Here is a 21,561-nt window from a genome sequence, read left to right on the forward strand (position 1 = left end):
TGTAAAAAAATTTCAGTAGTTGCTGTTGCTTTAAGTAAAACTGTGTAGAGGTCAGTTCTCTTTTGGAAAAAAACCACAAAAAAACCAACTTTCAGGACCTGACATTTGTATTCACACTGTATTAAGAAAAACTCAGAAGTTTTACTGTTTAACTTATACGTATCAGAGCACTGTTTTCATACTGAAAAAGATACAAAGCTTTTAACATTATTTTTATCCATGACTACAGTTTATAGAGGTGCAAACCCAAACAAAAATAAATTTGCCCCTGCAACATTTCAAGTACTGCGATTTAAAAATGAAAGTAAAATTCTATCAGTATCTTTATAAAAGAAAAAATTAACAGAATAAATATGTTAAAGTGAACAATCCAAGTAAGTTTTGGATGCAGATATGCAGTAAGTCTCTTTTTTTATGTTGTATTTCAGGAAGATATGACAGGCATTTTTGGTTGGAGAGCGTGAGAAGTGCAAATGCAACGTGCAAGGAAGCTTTTCTTAAATGTTATAAAAGTGGCAATGAAACAGTTATCCTCTCTATCACTTGAGTTTCCTCTGGTTTTTGGTTTGCCTTTTTTTTTTTTGGTTGTTTTTTAAAGAGAGCTGCCTACTTTATTATGAATTGCACAATACATTTCCTCAGTCATCTGAATCCAAAATTAGAATTTGAGATCACATGGTTTTCCTCTGTAACAGCATTTTAGCCTGTTCTTCAACTACTACAGTCCACGTGTTCATGCATTGCTAAAATAGTCCGCAGACATGAACACAAAAACGAAGACAAAGCAGTAAGGCAAATGATTACAGGAGTTGACTCTTGAAGTAACATGGAACAAGCGGTTAGAAGTACATGCTACTTTTATTTCTATGTAAAGAATTGTATCCAGCACCTCAATTACTGTTAAGAGAAATGGGCTGTTGCTGGTCTCTGGAGAAAGGTCAACTTTCTATCAGAAAACACTGCAGTTTTATCATATCATTAATGCTCTCCAGAATTGCCACAGAATACATTACTCGTATTATCACTTTAGGTACTGATAGTTGCAGATTTTGAGACATAGTTGGTAGGGTTTTTTTTGGTGGTGGGTTTTTTTTCCTTCCAAGGATCAATTCACAAAGTTTTTTCACAATAAATTCTGGAACAAAACTCACATGATAAATAGCTTTTAGACAAGAAGATTCTTTTGGACTTGATGTAGTCAATATAAGAAACAAGGAATATTGCGGAAAATGGGGTCTCTGTCTTTTTGAGAGGGTTCTTCTAGATTTCCCTCTCCTTCTAGAGCTTACACTCATCTTCTGTTCTTCTGAGAAAATCCAACTATGTGTTTTCCAAGTTTAAGAACAGCAACACAGCAATGGATGTAAATAATGTGCAAAATGAGGCGGGCCTTCTGGCCAGAGTAATCTACTCTCTTGAGAGCAGCAAATCGTTACACATGTAGTTTCTGAACTTTGTCTGTCTGTATAGCATTAAAAACAAAAAAGAAAACTTTGTAAACTCTCCTTACCCTCAGCTACCACAGTTTACTGACTGAAATTTAGTGATGCATTCAATTCCTTCCCACAAAGGAAGCAACAACTGCTACCCCTAAACCAACAACTATAAGGGAAACAAACAACAGAGTTCTATCTATCTGGGCAAAATGAGGGCACGAGTGTGCTCTGTGACCTGATGAAGTAGAATACCACTTCTACAATGAAATAAATTATATAAAGACCAAAAAGATCAAACATTACTCACCTAATGTTAAGGTAGGTAAGCATTTGCAGGTTTTTAATAGATTCTGGAATGGATTTGATGCAGTTGTGATACAAATTTAAAGTTTCCAGTGGTGCAAACAGCCAGACATCAGGAGGAATTTCAGTAAATCTGTTCTTTGAAAGATCTAGAAGCAAAAGAAAGAACAAAAAAATCCCTTTTTAGTCAAAAATGTCCCTGCAGTAAGGAGAGATAAAAGTACCCACTGTTATTCTTGTCATGCTCCTAAAAATTTAGGTGTTGCAAGAAGTGCAAAATAATTCTGTTTTACCAGATGCTACTGCATATAATTAATACACAAAAAAAAGACTGAAAACACCGAAAGATTATTTTTTGATATGCAATTATAACAGAAAATAGAAACATGACAGGAATTGATATATTACCCACTACATAATTAAGAACAATTAAAATGCAGTTTTGATTGTCCCTCCTCTATCAGTCTTTGTTCTGTGCAACCGTTGGGTTTTTTCCTCCAATTCTAGGCACAACAGTAAGTCAATGTACAAACCCAGCAAACATTACTTTTCCTGTTTGACAGCTACATTAGAATCTCATCTCATTGTACAAAATATCTGCAATGCTAAAGCCCAAGTTTGCAAAAAGCTTACATTTATTTTGGTGAAGAACTACAATTCTCAAGTAAAAAGCATTTTTTTGCAAGCATAGTAACCGAGACATTCTCCAGGTATGCATTTACAACTTAGCTAAAAAGAGAATAAAGTTGCAAAAAACAATACCAAGTGCATTTAGCTATAAAAATACGGTTGCAATTTAGCCTACCCTACAAGCAGAAAGAAGAGAGATCTTTGACAATGGGAACATAATACTTGAACTAGAGTTATTCTGACAATGCATAACTGCATGCAGAAGATTCGAAAAATCAGAGCACTACAAAAATGCATAGCATCTCTGACTATATGAAATCTTTAAAGAGACCAGAAAATTCAAGTGGGATGTGACCCAAGAATCCTGTAAATTATCAGTTAACTACCAAAGCCTGTGTCATAAAAACTCTATGAAACTATCTTAGAAGAAAGAGATATTTACTTGAGAATGACTGTCTACTTTTTGAAAGTAACTCTGGTTCCCAACCCAAGATATTTCAAAAGGATGTGGTTTCTCAGAAATGCTGAACAAACTCTTTTAACAAAGATGCCATATAGATCCCTTGCTATTTCAGGCTTTAGTTCTCAGTTTTTAACACTTGCGTGAAATATCTGTGTTTCTGTTTAGTTTCTATCACATTATCATTGGAACATACATTACTCTGTTCTACACTAGACTGAAAAAAAACAGACAAGAAAGTGACTGGAAAAATGGATCAAAGTCACCATCAGGCACAAAAAAAAAAGAGACCTCAACAGTCTGAAGTATAACCGGCAAGGCAGCCAGAAGCAACATTTCTCAGGGCCAACACTGGAATCAACATTGTTTAATATCTTCATCAACAACCTGGAAAACAGGATCAAATATGCTCTCAGGAAGTGCATGGACAACACCAAGTTGGAGAGAGTGAAGAGGCAACTCACACACTGGAGGGATGGGATGCCAGCCAGAGTGACCTTGACAGGCAGGCCCCCCCATCTAATAAAGGCCAATGCAAAGACCTGTACCTATGGCAGAGTAACTCCTCACACTCTTGTGGGCAAATACAGGCCAAAATACAGAACATTGCTTTGCAGAGAACACCACACAATGCTGGTAGACAACAGGCTGAATGTAAGTCATGAGTGTGCCCGGTAGCCAGGAATGCCATCCACACAGTGTGCTGTAGATGCCTGTCAAATAAAATGAAGTGGTACAATGAAACATCACCTTCCTGTGGCATTATTTTTGGAAGTAGCCTCAACTTTGCTTCCTGAAGTCTAGAATATGTGAAATTTGTGAGCTGACTGTTACTCCATCGTTCCATCATTTCTAAGAAACATTCTCAAGCTAAAACATCACAAAGCCTTCTTTTAGATCATGGCATTCACTGCTGATGCAGAATTCTGCAAACTCTTGCAGCTAGAGGCAGAATGACCTAGATTGCAGGACTGACATTCTTAATGAATTGAATGAAAAATGGAATGAAGTTAACTGAAACTTAACATCCCAGCTAAAACACTTATTAAAAAAATTAGCATAGCTTGAGAAAGCTTTCACAATAGTGAGGTTTGGTTTTGTTTTCTACCACATCAATTTTCAAAACATTAGAGAAAGATGGCAGCTTTCACATGAAAATTTTCTGCAAAACCATTCTGAGGTTAAACAAAGGCTCTTTTATTCTAATATTCAGCAGAGTGGGATAACTGTGTGAAGAAAAGATGCACACAGTTTTATTGCTGGTGCAGTTTTACAACCTCCACCATATGAACAGTCTTTGATACAACCCTATTCTGAAGAAATCAGTTCTAAAGTTCTTCTTGATTTGTTTTATCAGCAACTGGAAAGACAACTGAAGGCTAGTTCAAAGATCTAGTCCACAAAATACAAATGACAGAATCCCACCCTACTGCCACTGATCCAAAGAGCAAGACTGTAGGTTACATCTGAACTGGAAGATTCAAGAGCACCATGAAAATTCTGCCACTGTATGTGCGTCCAGCCATACTCCAACTGCACGTCTTGGAAAGACACAAGTTAAAAAACAGCTTTGCATTTCTTCTGTAAAAATAAAACCCAGAGGTGGGCCAGACAACAACTATACTGCGTATCAACTCTCCGCTCTGGACAATGAGTGGACCAGGACTGTAGTACTCAACAGACAATATAAAACCAGCTGGGGTTTCAACCATGACCTGACAAAAATCACATTACTACAGCCTGGCTGAAGTCCCTTCGTGCACCTTTGTAGAAAAACCATACAAATTCACATCAGAACAAAATATACAAATATTGTGAAATTGGTATATATTCCTGCTGAAAATACTCCCTTGAAAATAATGCCTTAAGGCACTGTGGGGCAAGGATTCCACTTTTCCATTACCCAGAAGTCCTATTAAAATAGGAAATTATACCCATTATCTGTCAATAATAAAATAAAAAGGTAAATAAAAAGTTGGAAGATGACTTCTCTTCCAAGTAATTCTTCATTCATTCATTGCAAAACAGTATTAGAGTACCCCCAGGGGTTCAGATCTCTCTAAAGAGAAAGATTCAAGCGTATATATAATTTTCCACAACAGTCATATATTAAATGTACTTAACATTTTTTTAAAAACAAGTAATGCTGCTCTTTACCCAAACTGAAAAACTGTTTCTACTCCAGAAATGTTTTCACCAGCAAAAAATTTAGGAGTTCATCTATTCCACTAAACAAAATGTAGATCTGAAGTTTATGCTATTTACATACCTTCTGAAGACTAATAACTCAATGCACAACTGAGAAAATATTGTAAGAAAAAAGGAGGAAACTTAGGGAATAGAGTGTTCCTCTACAAACAAGCTAGATTTCATCTCAAACAAAATGGAAGCACATTGCTGGCACTTAAAATGGGAATGGTTCCTTAAGAACCATTAGAAGCAGCAAGGAAAGCTGCTAAATGCAGAACTGCAGATGATTTAAGATGACAACTCCTCTAGAAGTGAGATTATAGGAATTGTTTGCTTAACCAGTTTAGACTGGAAAACTCTAAATCGGGGTGTTAGGTGAGGACTAAATAGAAGATATCACCACGACTGCTCATGAATCACAGGGTATTTCAATTCACTATCTCTGCAGAAACAATAAAAGTGAGAAGTACACCATTACTAAGGTTAAATTTAAAAGGAGAACTACAAAAATAGGAAGAAGTTGGTTGCAAGCTTAGATTCTTTAACACAGAGTAAAGTCTTTACTGAATGCAAGACAATGAAAAAACAATATATTGAAAGTTCAAAAGATAAGAATTTTAGGAAATCAGTCAGAGTCTGGAGGGGAAGCTATTAGAAGTAAAAGGGTATCTTGTATAAATTTAAGTCATGATCAAAAGGAAAATCAAAAATCTCAAGCTGTCAGGTTACAGCCGTGTACAGTAAGGTAGTCAAATAATATTAACATCCTGTTTATTTTGGTTTTGCACTTTTCCCCAAGCATTCGTTACTGCTTACTACAGAAGCATGCTGCTAGAGCAGACTGGCCTTTTATTTGATCCAGTACAATCTTTTTTATATTCATGCTTTGCACGCACTACATGTTGAATTTGAAATACAATGCTTAGTTGGGAAATTTACACTTAAATCTCATCTTGATGTTATAACATTTTTCATAAAAGTATGCCAATCCATGATACCAGTGTTGGGTTTTTGTTTGCTCAAAGTGTTCCAAAATTTTTTTTAGAAACTACATTGAAAAGAAAACAACACCCCACCCCACTATCCTCACCCTCTGCAAAACCCAGATCTGCTCTCTTAACTCCTAAAACGTTCAGATTTTCCTAGCCAGTTTTTCTAGCAATGCTTTAGCCAAGTCTAAGACCAAAAATATCTAAGCACGAAAGTAACTATATAATTAGTCCTACAGAAGTCAACGAATGTATAAAATTAAGTGTCCAGATCTGAACCTAAAGATACACTTTTAGCCAATCTAAACACAAATCTGAGATCAACACACAGAACACAAGTAGAATTTATTCAGCTGTCACATGCACGATGATTCTGGAGAAAAAAAAAGTAGTCTCAAACAGTGCAGAAACACCTGCATATGGTAATTCCAGGAGGCACAAGTTCTCCATGTCCACAAAACAGTCACCTTGTGATTCAAATCCTGCGATGGTTAAAATTTATATTAAACAATAACAGCATTAAAAAACCCCTTCCGTTTCATTATATTTCACACAGCAATTACTGATTCCCTTGACAGGCCAATGGTACTGAAGAAATACAGGCAAGCAGTTGTTCTTACTTAGTGTCACGCTCCAAAGCCACCACATGACCATGTGTCCTACCAACTATTCTGTTACACAAATATCCCATGTTTCTTTTTCTCCCATCTCAAACAGAAAGCCAAGTCTCTCTCCTTCTATAAAGAGAAAATTATCAGATTTGCATTCTATCCAATGGAGTTCCAAGAGTGATAGCAACAAAGAAAGACCATGGCTTTACTGATGTGTCACCTTCACCCACAAGTAAGGACATTAGACTTCAGACCCCTTTAACTTCACAGTGAACCACAGTAAAAGACAGGCATTATTTATACCACAGCATTCAAGGAACAGGAGACAAAATATAAAATTTAAAAAATTAAGTTCTGTTGCACAGATATATTCTGGATGCTGAAACATCAAAATAATTGAAAGGAATCAGGCAGTAAATGTATGCTTTCCCCTATCTCCCTGAGGAGGAAGGAACGTTAAATCCAAGCTGCCAAGCATTTAGTATTAACCAAAGATGCATGCACAAAATATAGTGAAATTTGCCTCAAAAAACGCCCCAAAACAACAACAAAATCCCTGAGCCACACTGTAAAAGTCTAATACCTTGAGCTGTAACGGGCATGGGTTGTCCACCTCCTACCAGGAACGGAGATTCCAGCATAGCATAGAAAGAAAAGTATGAATCCAAAACTAAGACTAGGTCAGCTTGCCAAAGCAGTCCAACACTTCAACTACACTGTGCCCACCATGGACTCCTGGCATGCTGGGGTCAACCTGCAGAGCCCTGCAATGTTATTATATAGCTTTAATACACATAGCAGAGGGAATCTCCCACCTACTGCTGATGGACACCAACCAGGGCTGCAGAATTACTCAAAAAAATTTAAAGCTAAGTAGAAAAAGAACATCCAAATCTCTCAGTTGGAGTGTTACTATTGCTCATGACTGTGGCTCAACAAGTAATTCCTCAGCATTTGCATAAATTCATTAGCTCCTACCCTATTTTATGTTATACTAGCACAGTCTGCATGGCCATACCATGGGAAAGTGTAAGTTTAATCCTCAGGACAACCAAGACTGTACATCTCCCATTCAAGTATGTTGAAAATACAAAATCTGTATTTTAACATTATCATTAGCTTTGTCATCTTCTTCACTGGAAATAATTAAATGCAGATACTCAGAAATTTTATTAAAAAGAAATACTGATGAGCTAACACTAAACTTGGTTTATCCACATCTGAAAATGCCATCCTTCATTTTACTACTCTGTCAGTATCAAGCTTCCAAAGACCTTGAAGAGCTGCTAACAACTTACAAGTGTTGAACAAAACATTTCAGAAACTAAACCCACTTGTATTACATTTTCCCCCTTCCTTGTTTTAGCAATCCTGCTTTGAGAAGTAAAAAGGCAGCAAAAGCCACGGAAATAGTATATAGCAGTTGTTTATCAACAAACTGAAGCTGCCAGCTTCTGTTGTGATATTTCAGTAGTGAATATCTACCTAATATAAGAATATTATTGGTCTTAATGTAATCACTAAGTATATCCTTGTTTTCTATCTTGTTTTAATCTTCAAAAGTCACATAAGTTACTATATAAATGACACAATCATTCTAAGACTGTGGAAGATGGATTCATGAGTCAGCCTGTATTCAAAAGTACTACTCACATTTACTGATCTTAAGCTGAAGTCTGTAAGCCCAACATTAAAATGACAAATGATGTATGTTAAAAAAATAAAGTATGTTCAAAGTCTATTAAAGCTTGAGGCTCCTTGCCCATTTTGTTGAGAAACTAAGAAAGGAGATAAGAGATCTGGCTTTCATTATTAACCACGAAATGGCACTCAGCAGGAACAAAACAATTTCATTGTTTATGTAATAATGCTTTCTTCAGGCAGAAAAATTAAATTAACTGAGGGTTCTAGGAGAATCCAGAAAACACATTTTACAGAAAGATTATCACTGGAGATGCTCAAAGCTCAACAGAAGGTCCTGAGCAGCCTGCTGTAACTGGACCTGTTCTGAGCAAGAGACTGCCCTAGATGACCTATGAAGATCTTTCAACGTATGTAAGTTACAGGATATAAAATTGCAGTTTGTGTGTATTACAGGACTATAATCATCTTAGCACTGATTATTTCAAATATCAGTTCCTTATGATGGTAAAGAGGAAAACTAAAGATGCACCAAAAAAGCCAAGTGTGCCTAAATAACGTATGTTTCCTATAAAGTGAAAAATATTACCAGCCATGACTTTTGATGGCAGCATTAATGAAACAAGTACACAGTTATGGAAGAAAAAAGAATAAAAAACCACCTGCAAAAATCTCCCCAAAACAACAGTTACACTCACCTAAAAAAAACCCTCAAAGTGTATGCTGCGTCCAGTTTGCCAAAAGGAAAGTGAACATGCTAGAGTGTGTTTTAGGTGCCTTGCTCCTATGCTGTTATCTGGTGTAAGAAAACAACCCAAACCACAAGACTAAGCCAGAAACTGAAAGCCAGATGTGGTAGAAAGAAGACAGGGTATTCAAGAAGATTGTTTTCCTCATAGATTCTGATCACAACTCCTTTGCGTAAGTTATCTAGCACTTTCCATTACAAATGAAACAGAATCAGGTTTCTGAAACTACTGATTCATCCTGATTTTCAGAAACCTCAGGAGAAAGAAACTCTTAAGCTTGCCAAGCTTACATCAGAAGGGATGTCCTCTACCATCTCTAGCACTCCCCCTCAAATTCTACACACCCTACTGGCAGGTTCAGGGTTCAGATATTAACAGTAACGCATGACTTTCTTCTTGAAAAAGAAAAAAAAAAAAGTCTGGTTAATTAAAGAAGTAAACATTAAGAATTCTGGTATTAGTTAAGTTTCAAAATTAAGCATTGAACAATGAAAATATGTCCAAATATGTATATTGATATAAACAGCAACTACTTCAGTGCAGAACAGAAAAAAAATTTACAATTTTCCAGCAAAGAATATTCAAGAATTACAGAAAAATAATTTTTGCATGTAACTCTTTCACATACAAATACATGTTTGCTCTCCAACATTTAGAGCTATGGTGAAGGACTACACAGAACTAACTGAGCACCCATCCATCAGCTCTTATGCACAATTAGGAAACTGATCTACCTGCCAGACACCCATAGCCCTTGGGAAACCTAAACTGACCCGTGTACTTTCCTTGTCACAAGGAAAATTAAATACATTTAAAGTCTATTGTTAAGTTTATGTAGTAATATTTAAATTTATTTTTAGCTGTTATGTACACTCTTAAGTAAAACAGAAGCATAGTCTGTCTTCATCTAATCCTTGTGGTTGCTGTGTATTTTGACATATCAAAAGGACATACAATAGACAGAAACTCAGAAATGGTTCATAAGCTCCGTAAGTGTTTATTATGGAATCACAAATAGCAGGATTTACATTCCACAGCACATTCTTCCCATAAATGGGAAGCAACTTTTTTCACAGAAGACACAGACACCAGTTATTATGAAGTTACACCTGAGCATTCAACACTAGTGTTGTTTTACTTCCAAAAAAATATTAGGCACTTGTAGAAAATAAGATTTCCTAAGTATTTAATGCCATCTAAAATGTCATCCTCCAAATATTTTTTTATATGGCAGTGTCATAATTGAAATTTAATTCCCAGTTACCTGGAATATTAATTGTAAAACCTCTATCTAGAAAAGCTCCTGCAAACCAATGACACTTTTAGAACAGTATAATCTGAGCATGGAGTCCATGTGCAGAAAGAGCAAATTAGTTTTAGAAAAAATATTTCTACAGAAACAAAAGATCATTTTATGAAATAAGCTTTTTAGTGTCCCTGCTCAGAAGGGCTTACTTTAGAAATCACATGGTTGGAATTTTCACATTTAAATAAACTAAATGATATTATTAGAACTCCATCTTCACTTAATGATTTATATTGCAATAGCTTATAGCTAAGAAAAAAAATGAAGGAAAAGTCTTATACACTCTTTGTATTTTCAGCTATGTTACATGTGCACGTAGTTCTACTTCTGTTTCCAATGCTGCTTCCTATTTATCTTAGGCAGAATTTTGTAAGGATTTCACTTCCACACAGCTCTAACGTATTCCATTTAATTAGTAACTCATAAGAGAATATGCTAACATTTCAAAACTGAGATTCATCCAGCCATATTACTCAATTTTTGATTTTTTTTTGGAAAATGGCAACTCAAGTCAAAGGCACTAAACAGTACTAGGAACAGAGAATAGAGAACAGAAAGTTATTTCACTGTATACCCTTATCTTGATACTACATGCAGTTCCTGGCTTATCTCAAAAAAGATACAGTACAACATATACAAAGAGTATACATACACGCATGAGAATTTTTAACTAGAAAAGGAGATTATACAGAATAGGTTTCATCAGCCTGGAATAGACAACTGAGGACACAATCTATTTCCATTATTTTCAGTAAAAATATGGGACTGCAAAGGAAGTTACCAAGTAAAAGGTTAGAAAGATTATTACTGGGTTTTAATAGAGAATCCTAGGCTAGATACACCTTTTGCATCAATACAGTTATGTCCAATTTATATATTAGAAAAATACTTTTCTAATATGTAATATATATAATTGTATATATTTTTTTTCTGATTATATAGTATATAATCCTACATATAACCACGATGAGAGAGAATGCACAGAAATAAGGACCAGTACCTCTTCCCAAGCCCCTACTACTCCAGGGAATAGCGGGAGCAAAGATAAAAAGAACCCTTTGCAAGTGATGTGATAGTTAAGGGAAATAATAGTGAGAAGTTTCTGAAACTAAAAGAAGAAAGAGCACTGATACTGAGTTGCAGCTTTTATGCGGTCACAGAATTCCAACATGGAGGGATGATAAACTCGGGACTTCTGAGCAAGTTCAGAAAAAAAAATATGAAAGAGGTTTTTCCTTGCCATCAATGTGACCACTTACCTAAAGAGAGATGAAAAAGCCTTCCAGGAAAATTAATTACTTTGGCCAGCTTGACAGCTTCCAGTGCATGTTCAATCATTTAGTCTTCTAACACACACAATGTGTCCTTATATGCTACTGAAGTGAAACACAGAGTACTGGACTGTGCTAATGTGAGCAACCATGTTTCTCATAGCAATATGCCATCAAATATTTCAGCACAGGGCAGTTCCATATTAGATAAAAAGCTAGCCATCTTTTAATATTGCTTCTCAGTTTCATACTCCTCTGCTTGTATTGTCTCTTTGAGCTGTTTAAAAGAAAAACACACCTAAGACTACAGGTGGCTACAAGCAGCTTTTACTTTTTTAACTGGGTATTTGACAGAGCACAGAATAGTTTCTATTTTTGCAATAAAGATATTAAAGTGGTGTTTGGGTTGTAAATCCAAAAACTGATGAGCTAGGAAATACCTGCTTCATGGTTATCCATGTCACTAATTTTAGCTACACACTCAGGTTAAAGTGACAAATGAAAAAACTACATGACCACGTAATTTAAGTTTCTTGTCAAGCACAGAGGGAAGCTTGTACAGGCAACCAGAAACCGTGTTTTATAGATTGAGTTCTTGGCTTTTCAAGCTAAACAGCACTACTAAAGAAAAAATTCTTTATAAAAAAATATACTCATTACTTTAGGGACTTAAACAGAAAAAAACATCCCATCAGACCAAACCACAGTTCTTCCATGTGAAATACATGTTTCCGTAACTGGAACAGGCCAACAGTTGTCTCACAGAATTCCACTACCAGGGAGGAAGGACTGAGATCCAGCACACTGACTTCAAAAGCAAGGTAGCCTTGAGGAACCCACTATTCTGGCCCATCCTCACTGAACCTAAGTCTCCTACTCTCTGCTGGACACATCTACGTTGAACATGTCTAAACTGCCGTTTGGTTGAAGCAATTCTTGTTTTTCATGTAAGTCATTTCCATTTGTCACATGTTGGTTCAGGTGCATGATGTTTTTCCCAAAATTTGCACTCATCAAAAAAGAAACCAGAAGCTCTGATCTAAAGGCTGGAACATCTCAGAGGCACGCCAGTGCTGACCTGCTGCACACCAATGCAGGGATGAAACCAACAGATGAATTCAGGGAATTCCTCACCATGTTACCACATGAGAAGGATCCAGGCACTTCCAACATAAGACAGTACGTTGCTCCAACTCTTGAGTATGTGTGTTCAATTATTTTAGCATAGCATGATTAAAACAAAAAATAAAGAACACATCAAAAGGAGGGGATCACTTCTCAAACTGACATATGAAGGGGAAAACTGGCACACCCATTGGCTACACAGTCAAAAGATTATCTTCCTCTCAGCTTCTGAAGGCATCTTGTCACCACAAGTCTTTTGTAGTTTGAAATGGTAAACACAAATCCCACAGGAAACCTATTTGCTTCCTTAAACGAAACCACACTTTAATATTTAGTCTAGACTATAATTATTGAAACAGTTTACTACCAAAAAGGCTGAAATGTGTTTTCCTGACAAGTGAGCAAGACTTATTAAGCTTGTATATTATAGCACAGGGCATCTTCCTCCCACTTACACTGGCCATTACTTATTGGTTTAATTCTGTTGATTTCTTTTTTGAATTTAAAAATTTCAAAACCAAAATTTCAGTTTCAAATTATTTAACTCTTTTACAGAAAAGTAATATAAGGGAAAGAAATCATCATTTGTAAATGAAGCGAAGTCTGGGTTTGTTAAGGATTACCTAAAATGCACACAAAACTCCCAAGTAAAGCTTCTTATGTTAGTCTCTGTATGCTCAGTTATACACAACCAAGGCCTCTGCCCTGAAGAGCTTACAATCTAAATAAACATGAGGCAGAGACAAAAGGCTACAACCAATCAACTGGAACCAATGTTTGCTCCATGGCTGACTTTTTGTGCAGATAAAATTGCTTGACAGGAGACAAACTAAGCAGAAACGTTTTTAAAGTAAGCTAGACTGCTGGAAGACAAAGCACACCAGAAAACAAGGCAAGTGAAATAAGAGCAAAGAAGAAAAAACCCTGAGCAGGTAAATTAACAGTCCATAAGCACAGAGTGAACAGGGTCTAGCAACAGCTACAGCATGTTCTCTTGAGACACAAAGGCCACTTCTGTAGCAACTTCAGCATCTGTTCTTATTTGCTGGTGCCTCCCGCTGACTGTCCTACTCATGCCAGACTTCATGGCAGCATTTAAGAATGGCTGCAGCCACTTATGTTAGCTTAGAAATAAGGATATAACACCACTCATTACTGCATGCAATGATTTGAAGCAAACCTTTTAGTTCTAGGTCAGTCTTTAGTACATCAACTACTTCTTCACTGCATACTGATTTCAGCTCTTAAGACAGTGGTAGAGTGACAAATTGAAGTAGATGTTTGTTTTAATACACAGATGGTCAGGGATTTGCTCATTGTGCAGTTACACCTGCTGGTCAGTACCCTATGAACAGTCCCAAGATGCAGGGTTCCTTCAAGTCTTGTAACTACAAAACCTGTTTTGAAAAATAAAGTTGACACCTGGGAACACATTCGTGGTAATCATGGCTGCCAAGTGAAATAATATTTTAGTTCTATGACAGAGAATCAGACTTTTTTTTTCCCCTCCCCTTGCCTAAAGTGCAATACCTTCTCTAGATCTGTCAGACATGGCAGCAGGTGCTCCTAGCAAGCAGCAAACAATCCCAGGATAGTTGGAAGAAATGATGAAAATCAGACCATTGCACAGCCACAGAAAAGCAGAGAATTCAGAAGTCTCTCCACACTGTCATGTAGAACTTTTACCACAAAAAAGTTCTAGCAACTATCTTTGCATTTTCTGTGGAATTCTAGCCTTCAGTCCTGATTCAGTTACCTTTTAGCTAAGGACACATTTCAGCATTAAATGCCAGCCTTGACAGTAAAATGATTATGTACTTTTGAATCATCTCCAACAAAGCTTCACAAGCCAAATGAGGAGATACTTTTCACTAACAAAAAAAATCTGAAAAAGCAATGACTAGTCCATTTTTCTTATCACACAAAGTTTTGCAATACAATTCATGATCTAAATACATTTGCCCCCTCCTCAAATAGGAAGTAACAAAGAAGACATAGATATCACAAGAAGTTCTTCATATCAATCAAAAGCAGAAATATTTCAAAGATTATTTTTTTCATATTCCAAGGCACAAAAATAGAAAGCGTGATGGCAAATTTAGTTCTGATGGATGGAGAATACAAAAAGTAAAAAAATTACATATTGCACAGTTCTTGTAGATCAGCATTTCAGATAAAGCTAGAAACATGGAAAATTTTTTTTTTAATAGATTAAGATACTAGTAGTATTATTCATAATACAATCCTTTTCAGCAGACAAACTAATAATCAGTTGTTTTAACTTCAACTCACGGAACTGAGACATTTCCTAACTTGTCTATAATAACAAGTATCCTCATTACTGACCTTCAGCAAGAAAGCCTCAGACAACACGCACAACTCATTTTCCCTTAGCCTAAGCACTGGATAGGCTAAGAAACCACTGTGGGAAATTTCTACAATTACTTATGATCTGTGTCACTTCCAGAGTTCGCATCAGATACATTTCTGAGCATAAACACTATACCCTCCGCCCCCCAAAAAACATATAATCTGGCTTTCTCTTTTCATTCAAATCTGATGAAGTCATTACTGAAGAACCACATTTTTCAACATGTTTGGTTTCTAGAATGTAATCTACATTTAGGATGTACATCATCTATGAATGTTATTTTTTTAAACTGAAAATAGGATTTGGTGTTGCTACTTAGTTACCTGCCATCACTTTATCAACATTGGTACCACCAACAAAAATAATGTTATTCAGAAAGGAAAATAATCGGTTTAGAAGTGTATACTCTAAAGACAGAAGAGTAGTATTATAAACTAACATTCTTATACTACAAGTCACACTCAGTATTAAACTGCAAGTTTTGTTGGTTTTAATCTGCAATCACATGAATGACTATATACATTAGAAGGGCCAGAAGTATGATGTATAAATGAACAAAGTCACACAAGTAATGCCAGGCCACGCTGTTGACACGACACAGGTTTCCTCCCATCCCCTCAGCAAACCCATGCAGGAATCACAATGTGGGAACTGTGCCTGTGCTGAGATTGTTATCGGCCATGACAGCAGGGCTCATTCTGAAGACATACTGGGAATACACTGGTGATACTTCTCCGCTATATGAGGTAGCAGGTGGTGAGAAAGGAGACATTTCATAGTTAATATATTTACAAGCAATCATTCACCTACTTGTAATTGCTTCGAGGTTCCCTCAGATTTAAAAATTGGGAATCAAATTTGTTGTGAAGTCATAAACAAGTAAGCCTGACGGCACCACCATATTTATTCAGAGCAAATAAATTGTTTCTTGGGCTGTCAGTCTAGAACTTTCACATTTATTAAATTCATGTTTTAAGAAGTGATCACAACAAAGTGGGGAAATTACTAAAGGTATAGGATGACTCGGTTCAGCACGGCAATACAGTACAGGAACCTATCTTTAAAAAAAAAAAAACAAAACAGAAACCACACAACTCTCCAGTTAAGCAGACAGTGATTACAGTGATGCGATATACTCAATTACTTAACTGCCAGGGGGCCTAATGTTGCTCACACAGCGAGAAGCAAAATTACATGTTAATAAAATGATTGGAATATTCAATATACCTCTTGATATCTCATGACCTATAAATTTTTTTTCAGATGTTCATTTAACAGCAGCATAAGATCTGTTTGAACAACCAGAAAACAAATTCAGGGAAATAAAAATAAGGGATCTTTTGGCCAAAGAACTGCAATGACAATTCATGGTTAAAAAAAGATATTACAAACATAAGGTCAGCACTAAACAGCCAGATGTCATCATTATGCTTTTAGCTCAGCATTACTTTTTGCCACATAATTTAAGATGCCAAAAACATGCTACAGTATTTGCAAATTATGTCCTGGCAAGCCATTATGTAAGTTAGACGTAAAATATGGTCAGACCTTAAATAACAAAAAAAAAAGTGTTTCTGATAAATCAACAGCAGTTGTGCTTTAACATACATAAATATCTGAACATTACGGAGAACACTGGCAGTTGTCTTTCTGTTGCTGATTTTATTGACATTAAGGCAGAATATTCTGGATTTACAGTGACACTATATATCCTACTGCGTAAGCGTTTGTGATATGGAAAAGAAGTCTTTTACATACCGACTTCTTAGAGGTTGATTTTTTTTAAATGTTTATTTCAAGTACCACAGAACCAATTACAAAGTCACTGACTTAGAACTGAAAGTGAAACACAACAAAGATTTTTGACCCACCCCCCTATCTCCCATGTCTCAGCCTAAACCTATACCTTATTCATGCGTATATTTTAATATGAAACAGTGATCACTGCTAAAATATGCCAATAAGTAAATGACCATTGCCTCAGACAGCTGCTGATCCTCCATCAAGCTCTATGCCATGCTGATACCCTATGAAGTATGTCTGTGATTCACAAGAATACCATTTACCCACTTATAAAAAAAAATCTACAGATTAAGTCAACATAAACACTACAAATCTTTTGTTTACAATCATATTTTGAAAGTCATCTAAAATTTGTATTTCACGGGATTAATTTGTAAATCACTGCTACATTAATTCAGGATTGCTATGAGATGGTAATTGCATAGACTCACATCAACTATCTAAGTAAGCAATACCGCTATTTTTGTCAGACTGCCCTTAAACATTTTCATGCAATCTTTCATGATGAAAATTCAATCCTGATGGCAGTGACTGGGCTCTACTACATCCTAAAAGATAAAGACAAGATCACTGCAGACAGCTTTTACTCAAATATGATGAGATTCAAAATAAAACAAGAAAAAATACAACCCAAAATGCAATTAGTAATAATTAGAAACAAACACAAAATATGGATTGTTGATGCACCTGCTTCAGGATACAGAAAAAGTCTTTTTAATAATAGATTGCCTATATGCAGTGCTTCTTTTTTGATGTTTTAGTTATTGAATATTTATACACAGAGGTGACCTACTATGTTGTTGAATACATTTTTATGCTACTACAAGGAAAAAAAGCTATTATTCCATGGAACCTGCTTTTATTTTAGTCTTGTGCCTGCATTATGAAATAACTAACACACATTTACCTATCCGTATTCTGCATTGCACATAGGGATGCATACGTGTGTCAAGAAAAAAAGCTAATGACCCACAAATCATTAACAGGCTTGCTACTGGATACATAAATTGGATTTTAAAATCAGTCCTCCACAAATTCTACCCACTACACAACCTAATATATCACAGAAGAACGAGTACATCATTATTTAACCGTCCGCACAAACGCAGCCCACAACAAAGAGCAACAGAATGAGTATCTGATAGACCAGGAGTACAGGATTGTCAGAGATGGATAAGGTACCACAAAGGACAGTCTCATATTCAAAACAATAAGCCAGCTATTCATAATGCATGGGGAAAGAAAAGCTCCAAAACAAAGCAAAAACCCCCATGGAATTAATTCACTCAAACGACATTTTGGAAAGCCACTACTACTTGTGAACAAAAGATGCTAGACCTCTCATTAATATTTTGTTCTAGCACATTACTCAAGACGATCCATTTTCAGCAAATACTCCAGCAGCAAATAAATTCAGAAGTGCATCAGAGATGAGCCAAAATATAACAGAACCCCCACGGAAAATGTAATTTTTCTTTTCTAGGAAGCGTATAGAAAAATGTCTCCAAGTTTACTTCACCTAAAAGCCTGGGTAAATCCCGGCTCACACTCACGGTATCTCAGCATTAACCAACACGGTGAATACATTAAGCTCCGACACGCACACTGCTGGATGCGCACACAGCCCTCGCACCCGCACTTGTAACCATCTTCCTGCTGAGCTGGGAAGACGGACCCACCGGAATACCCCAGGTAATAAAAATACACTTGCAAGGGATTTGACATCCCTGAAGGTTCAAACCAACCACAGCACGGAGCTCTTATTCCCCAGGGCGCGAACTAAATAGCTGCCTTCACCTTGCACACCCTCTTCCACAGGCTCCGTGTGCGTGCACAGGGATTGAAAAATCCTCATCCTTACGACAGGTATAGACAGACACACAGAACACAACGTCTAACTCCCTGTGAATGCCCTCTCCCCCCCCCCACACACCGAAAGCACCGCCGCTCCCTCAGTGCAGAAACACCCCCAGGCGGGAACCCCTCTCCCCACGGCAGGCGCAGGCACACAGAGAGCGCCCGCACCCCTCTCCCCACGGCAGACACACACACCACAATAACCCTTCCCACTGCACACACACACCACAATAACCCTTCCCACTGCACACACACACCACAATAACCCTTCCCACTGCACACACACACCACAATAACCCTTCCCACTGCACACACACACCACAATAACCCTTCCCACTGCACACACACACCACAATAACCCTTCCCACTGCACACACACACCACAATAACCCTTCCCACTGCACACACACACCACAATAACCCTTCCCACTGCACACACACACCACAATAACCCTTCCCACTGCACACACACACCACAATAACCCTTCCCACTGCACACACACACCACAATAACCCTTCCCACTGCACACACACACCACAATAACCCTTCCCACTGCACACACACACCACAATAACCCTTCCCACTGCACACACACACCACAATAACCCTTCCCACTGCACACACACACACTCAGCACCAGCACACACGGAGGGGGGTTAGCGGAAGCCCCTGTCTCCGCAGAGCCCTGCCCCTGCACACACACAGCGGCAGCACCCCGCCGCTGGGGTACCCTCGCCCCCCACCTCCTCAGGCAGGAGCAGCCCTGCCTTTGCAGGCACACCGCAGAAACAAGTCCCCCCTGGTGCAGAGCCCGCCAACACCTACCCACAGAGCAGGCCCGCTCTCCTCCTAAACACACACAGAAACAGCAACCCGCCCCGTTCACGCAGAGAGGGAGCGCCCCATCACTGCACACCCCATCACTGCACACCCCATCACTGCACACCCCATCACTGCACACCCCATCACTGCACACCCCATCACTGCACACCCCAGAACCTCCAGCCCTCCCCGTCCCCCTGCATGCAGGGGAAGCCTCCCCATTTTCCAGCCCCCCCCCCCCCCCCAAACGTGGAGCCTCCCCAGTATCCCCCGCTGCCCTCACACACCGAGGGCCCCTTCTCCCCCCCACTGCCACCACAGCAACCGCCCCACACACGCCGAGGCCCCCCCTGCCACCACAGCAGGGGCTCCTTAGCACTTCTCCCCATCGCCACCACACCAGCCCTCCCACTACATCTTCCCCATCGCCACCACAGCACGTCCCTCCCACTACACCCCCAACTGCCATCACAGCGAATCCTCCCTCTGCATCCTCCCCACTGGGCACCTCCCGGGCCCCCCAACGCCCCCACAGCAGCACTCTCCTATGCCCCCCCCACCTGCCACCACAGCCCCCAGTCCCCGCAGCCCTCCTCTGCCACCACAGGAGACCCTTTCGCTGTGTTCCCCCCGCTGCCACCGCAGCAGGGGCCCCGCACTCCCCCTCGTTGTCACCACAGGGCCCCCCCTTCGCACTGCTCGCCCTCAACTGCCACCGCAGCGGGGACGCCCCCCCGCCCTCACAGTCGGGCCCCGCATTACCCCCGCAGCCGGGCCTCCTCGGCAGGAGGCCCCGTCCCCCCTCACAGCCGGAACCTCCCCACCTGCTTGCGTGGTGTCGCTGAGGTCGTAGCCGCTGCCGGGGAAGTCGCGCAGCTTCCTCCCGCTGAGGCAGAGGATGCCCGAGCTGCCCGCCTCCTCCAGGGCCCGGTCCAGGCTGCGCACCGTGTGCGGCTGCGGCAAAGTCGCCGCACCCCAGTGCGGCCCAGCCGAGAAGGAGAGAGTGAGGTGAGCGGGAATCCCCAGGCCCCCCGCTCCGTTGCCGTTGCCGTTGCCGCTGCCATTGCCGCCGCCGCCGCCACCACCGCTGCCGCCACCGCCGCCCCCCTGCCCGGCCGCCATCTTCGCGCGGCGCAGACCAGCCCCACAATAACAACAGCCGGGGCCGCCCCGCCGCCCCGCCGCCACTGCGCAGGCGCCGCCGAGCCCGCAGGCGACGGGGGACGGAGGGGGCCGCCGGCTGAGGGGGCGTGGCTCCCGCGCTCCTCTCTGCCGCCCTTACCAATCCGCGGCGGGGTAGGGCTAGGAGGCGTGGCCTCCACTCTCCCCTCCTGCCTCGCTCACCAATCCGCGGCGGCGGGGCGGTGGAGGTGTGGCTCCCCGAGGCGCTTCTGGCCAATGAGAGGCCACGCGCGCGCCAAGGGGCGGGGCGAGTTGTGGCATGAGGGCGGCGCTCCGGGGAGCGGGATGTCGCAGCCTGAGGGGCCGCAGCGGGAGGAGCGGGCGGTGGGGCGGGAGCCGTCCCGGGACGTTCCGCCGACGGGGCGAGCAGGGCCTGGCGAGGAGCCTGGGAGCGCCGTCCCTCTTACAGCCGGGCCGGGAGCGGGTCACTGTGTTTCGGGAGAACGCGGCTGTGGGGGGGCGGGAGGAGGGGGTGTCAGGGCAGGGGCCGCCCCGCAAAACAGCGGTGACGATGATGTGACACGGAAAATAACTGCTCGGCAGCCACAGCGCCGGTGTAACGGCATCCCATCCCGGTGGCGGAGCCGCGGCGTGGCAAATGGGCTGTGCTCACAGCAGTGAGCCGTTTGGCAACGTTCAGGTTTACTGTCGTATCTATGGCAACGCAGATTATCGATTGCTCCTCAGGTTAAAAAGTCACCTAAACCAGATGCATCAGAGCATCACCTCTGTGTTGAAAGCTAATAACGAGGAGTGCCTGTCAATAGCTTCAGATCCTCGTTAGTGGCATGAAAAAAAATTCAGTGCGGAATCT

The 21,561-nt window shown here is 40.2% G+C and overlaps 1 protein-coding gene across 5 annotated transcripts in view; it reads right to left on the bottom strand.

Annotated features, from left to right (window-relative positions):
• Positions 1 to 20,701, bottom strand: part of LRCH2 (leucine rich repeats and calponin homology domain containing 2) — a 53,850-nt gene extending 33,149 nt beyond the window's left edge. For all 5 annotated transcript variants that reach the window (XM_074915470.1, XM_074915469.1, XM_074915468.1 and 2 more), the window contains exons 1-2: positions 20,390 to 20,701; positions 1,744 to 1,888 (exon numbers count right to left, since the gene is read on the bottom strand). In XM_074915470.1, the coding sequence (XP_074771571.1) occupies positions 1,744 to 1,888; positions 20,390 to 20,687 (443 nt within the window). In that variant the 5' untranslated portion in view covers positions 20,688 to 20,701. The remainder of the gene's footprint in view (positions 1 to 1,743; positions 1,889 to 20,389) is intronic.
• Between the last annotated feature and the right edge of the window lie 860 nt (positions 20,702 to 21,561).

This window comes from Athene noctua, chromosome 11, assembly GCF_965140245.1.
Source record: "Athene noctua chromosome 11, bAthNoc1.hap1.1, whole genome shotgun sequence".
Taxonomy (NCBI): domain Eukaryota; kingdom Metazoa; phylum Chordata; class Aves; order Strigiformes; family Strigidae; genus Athene; species Athene noctua.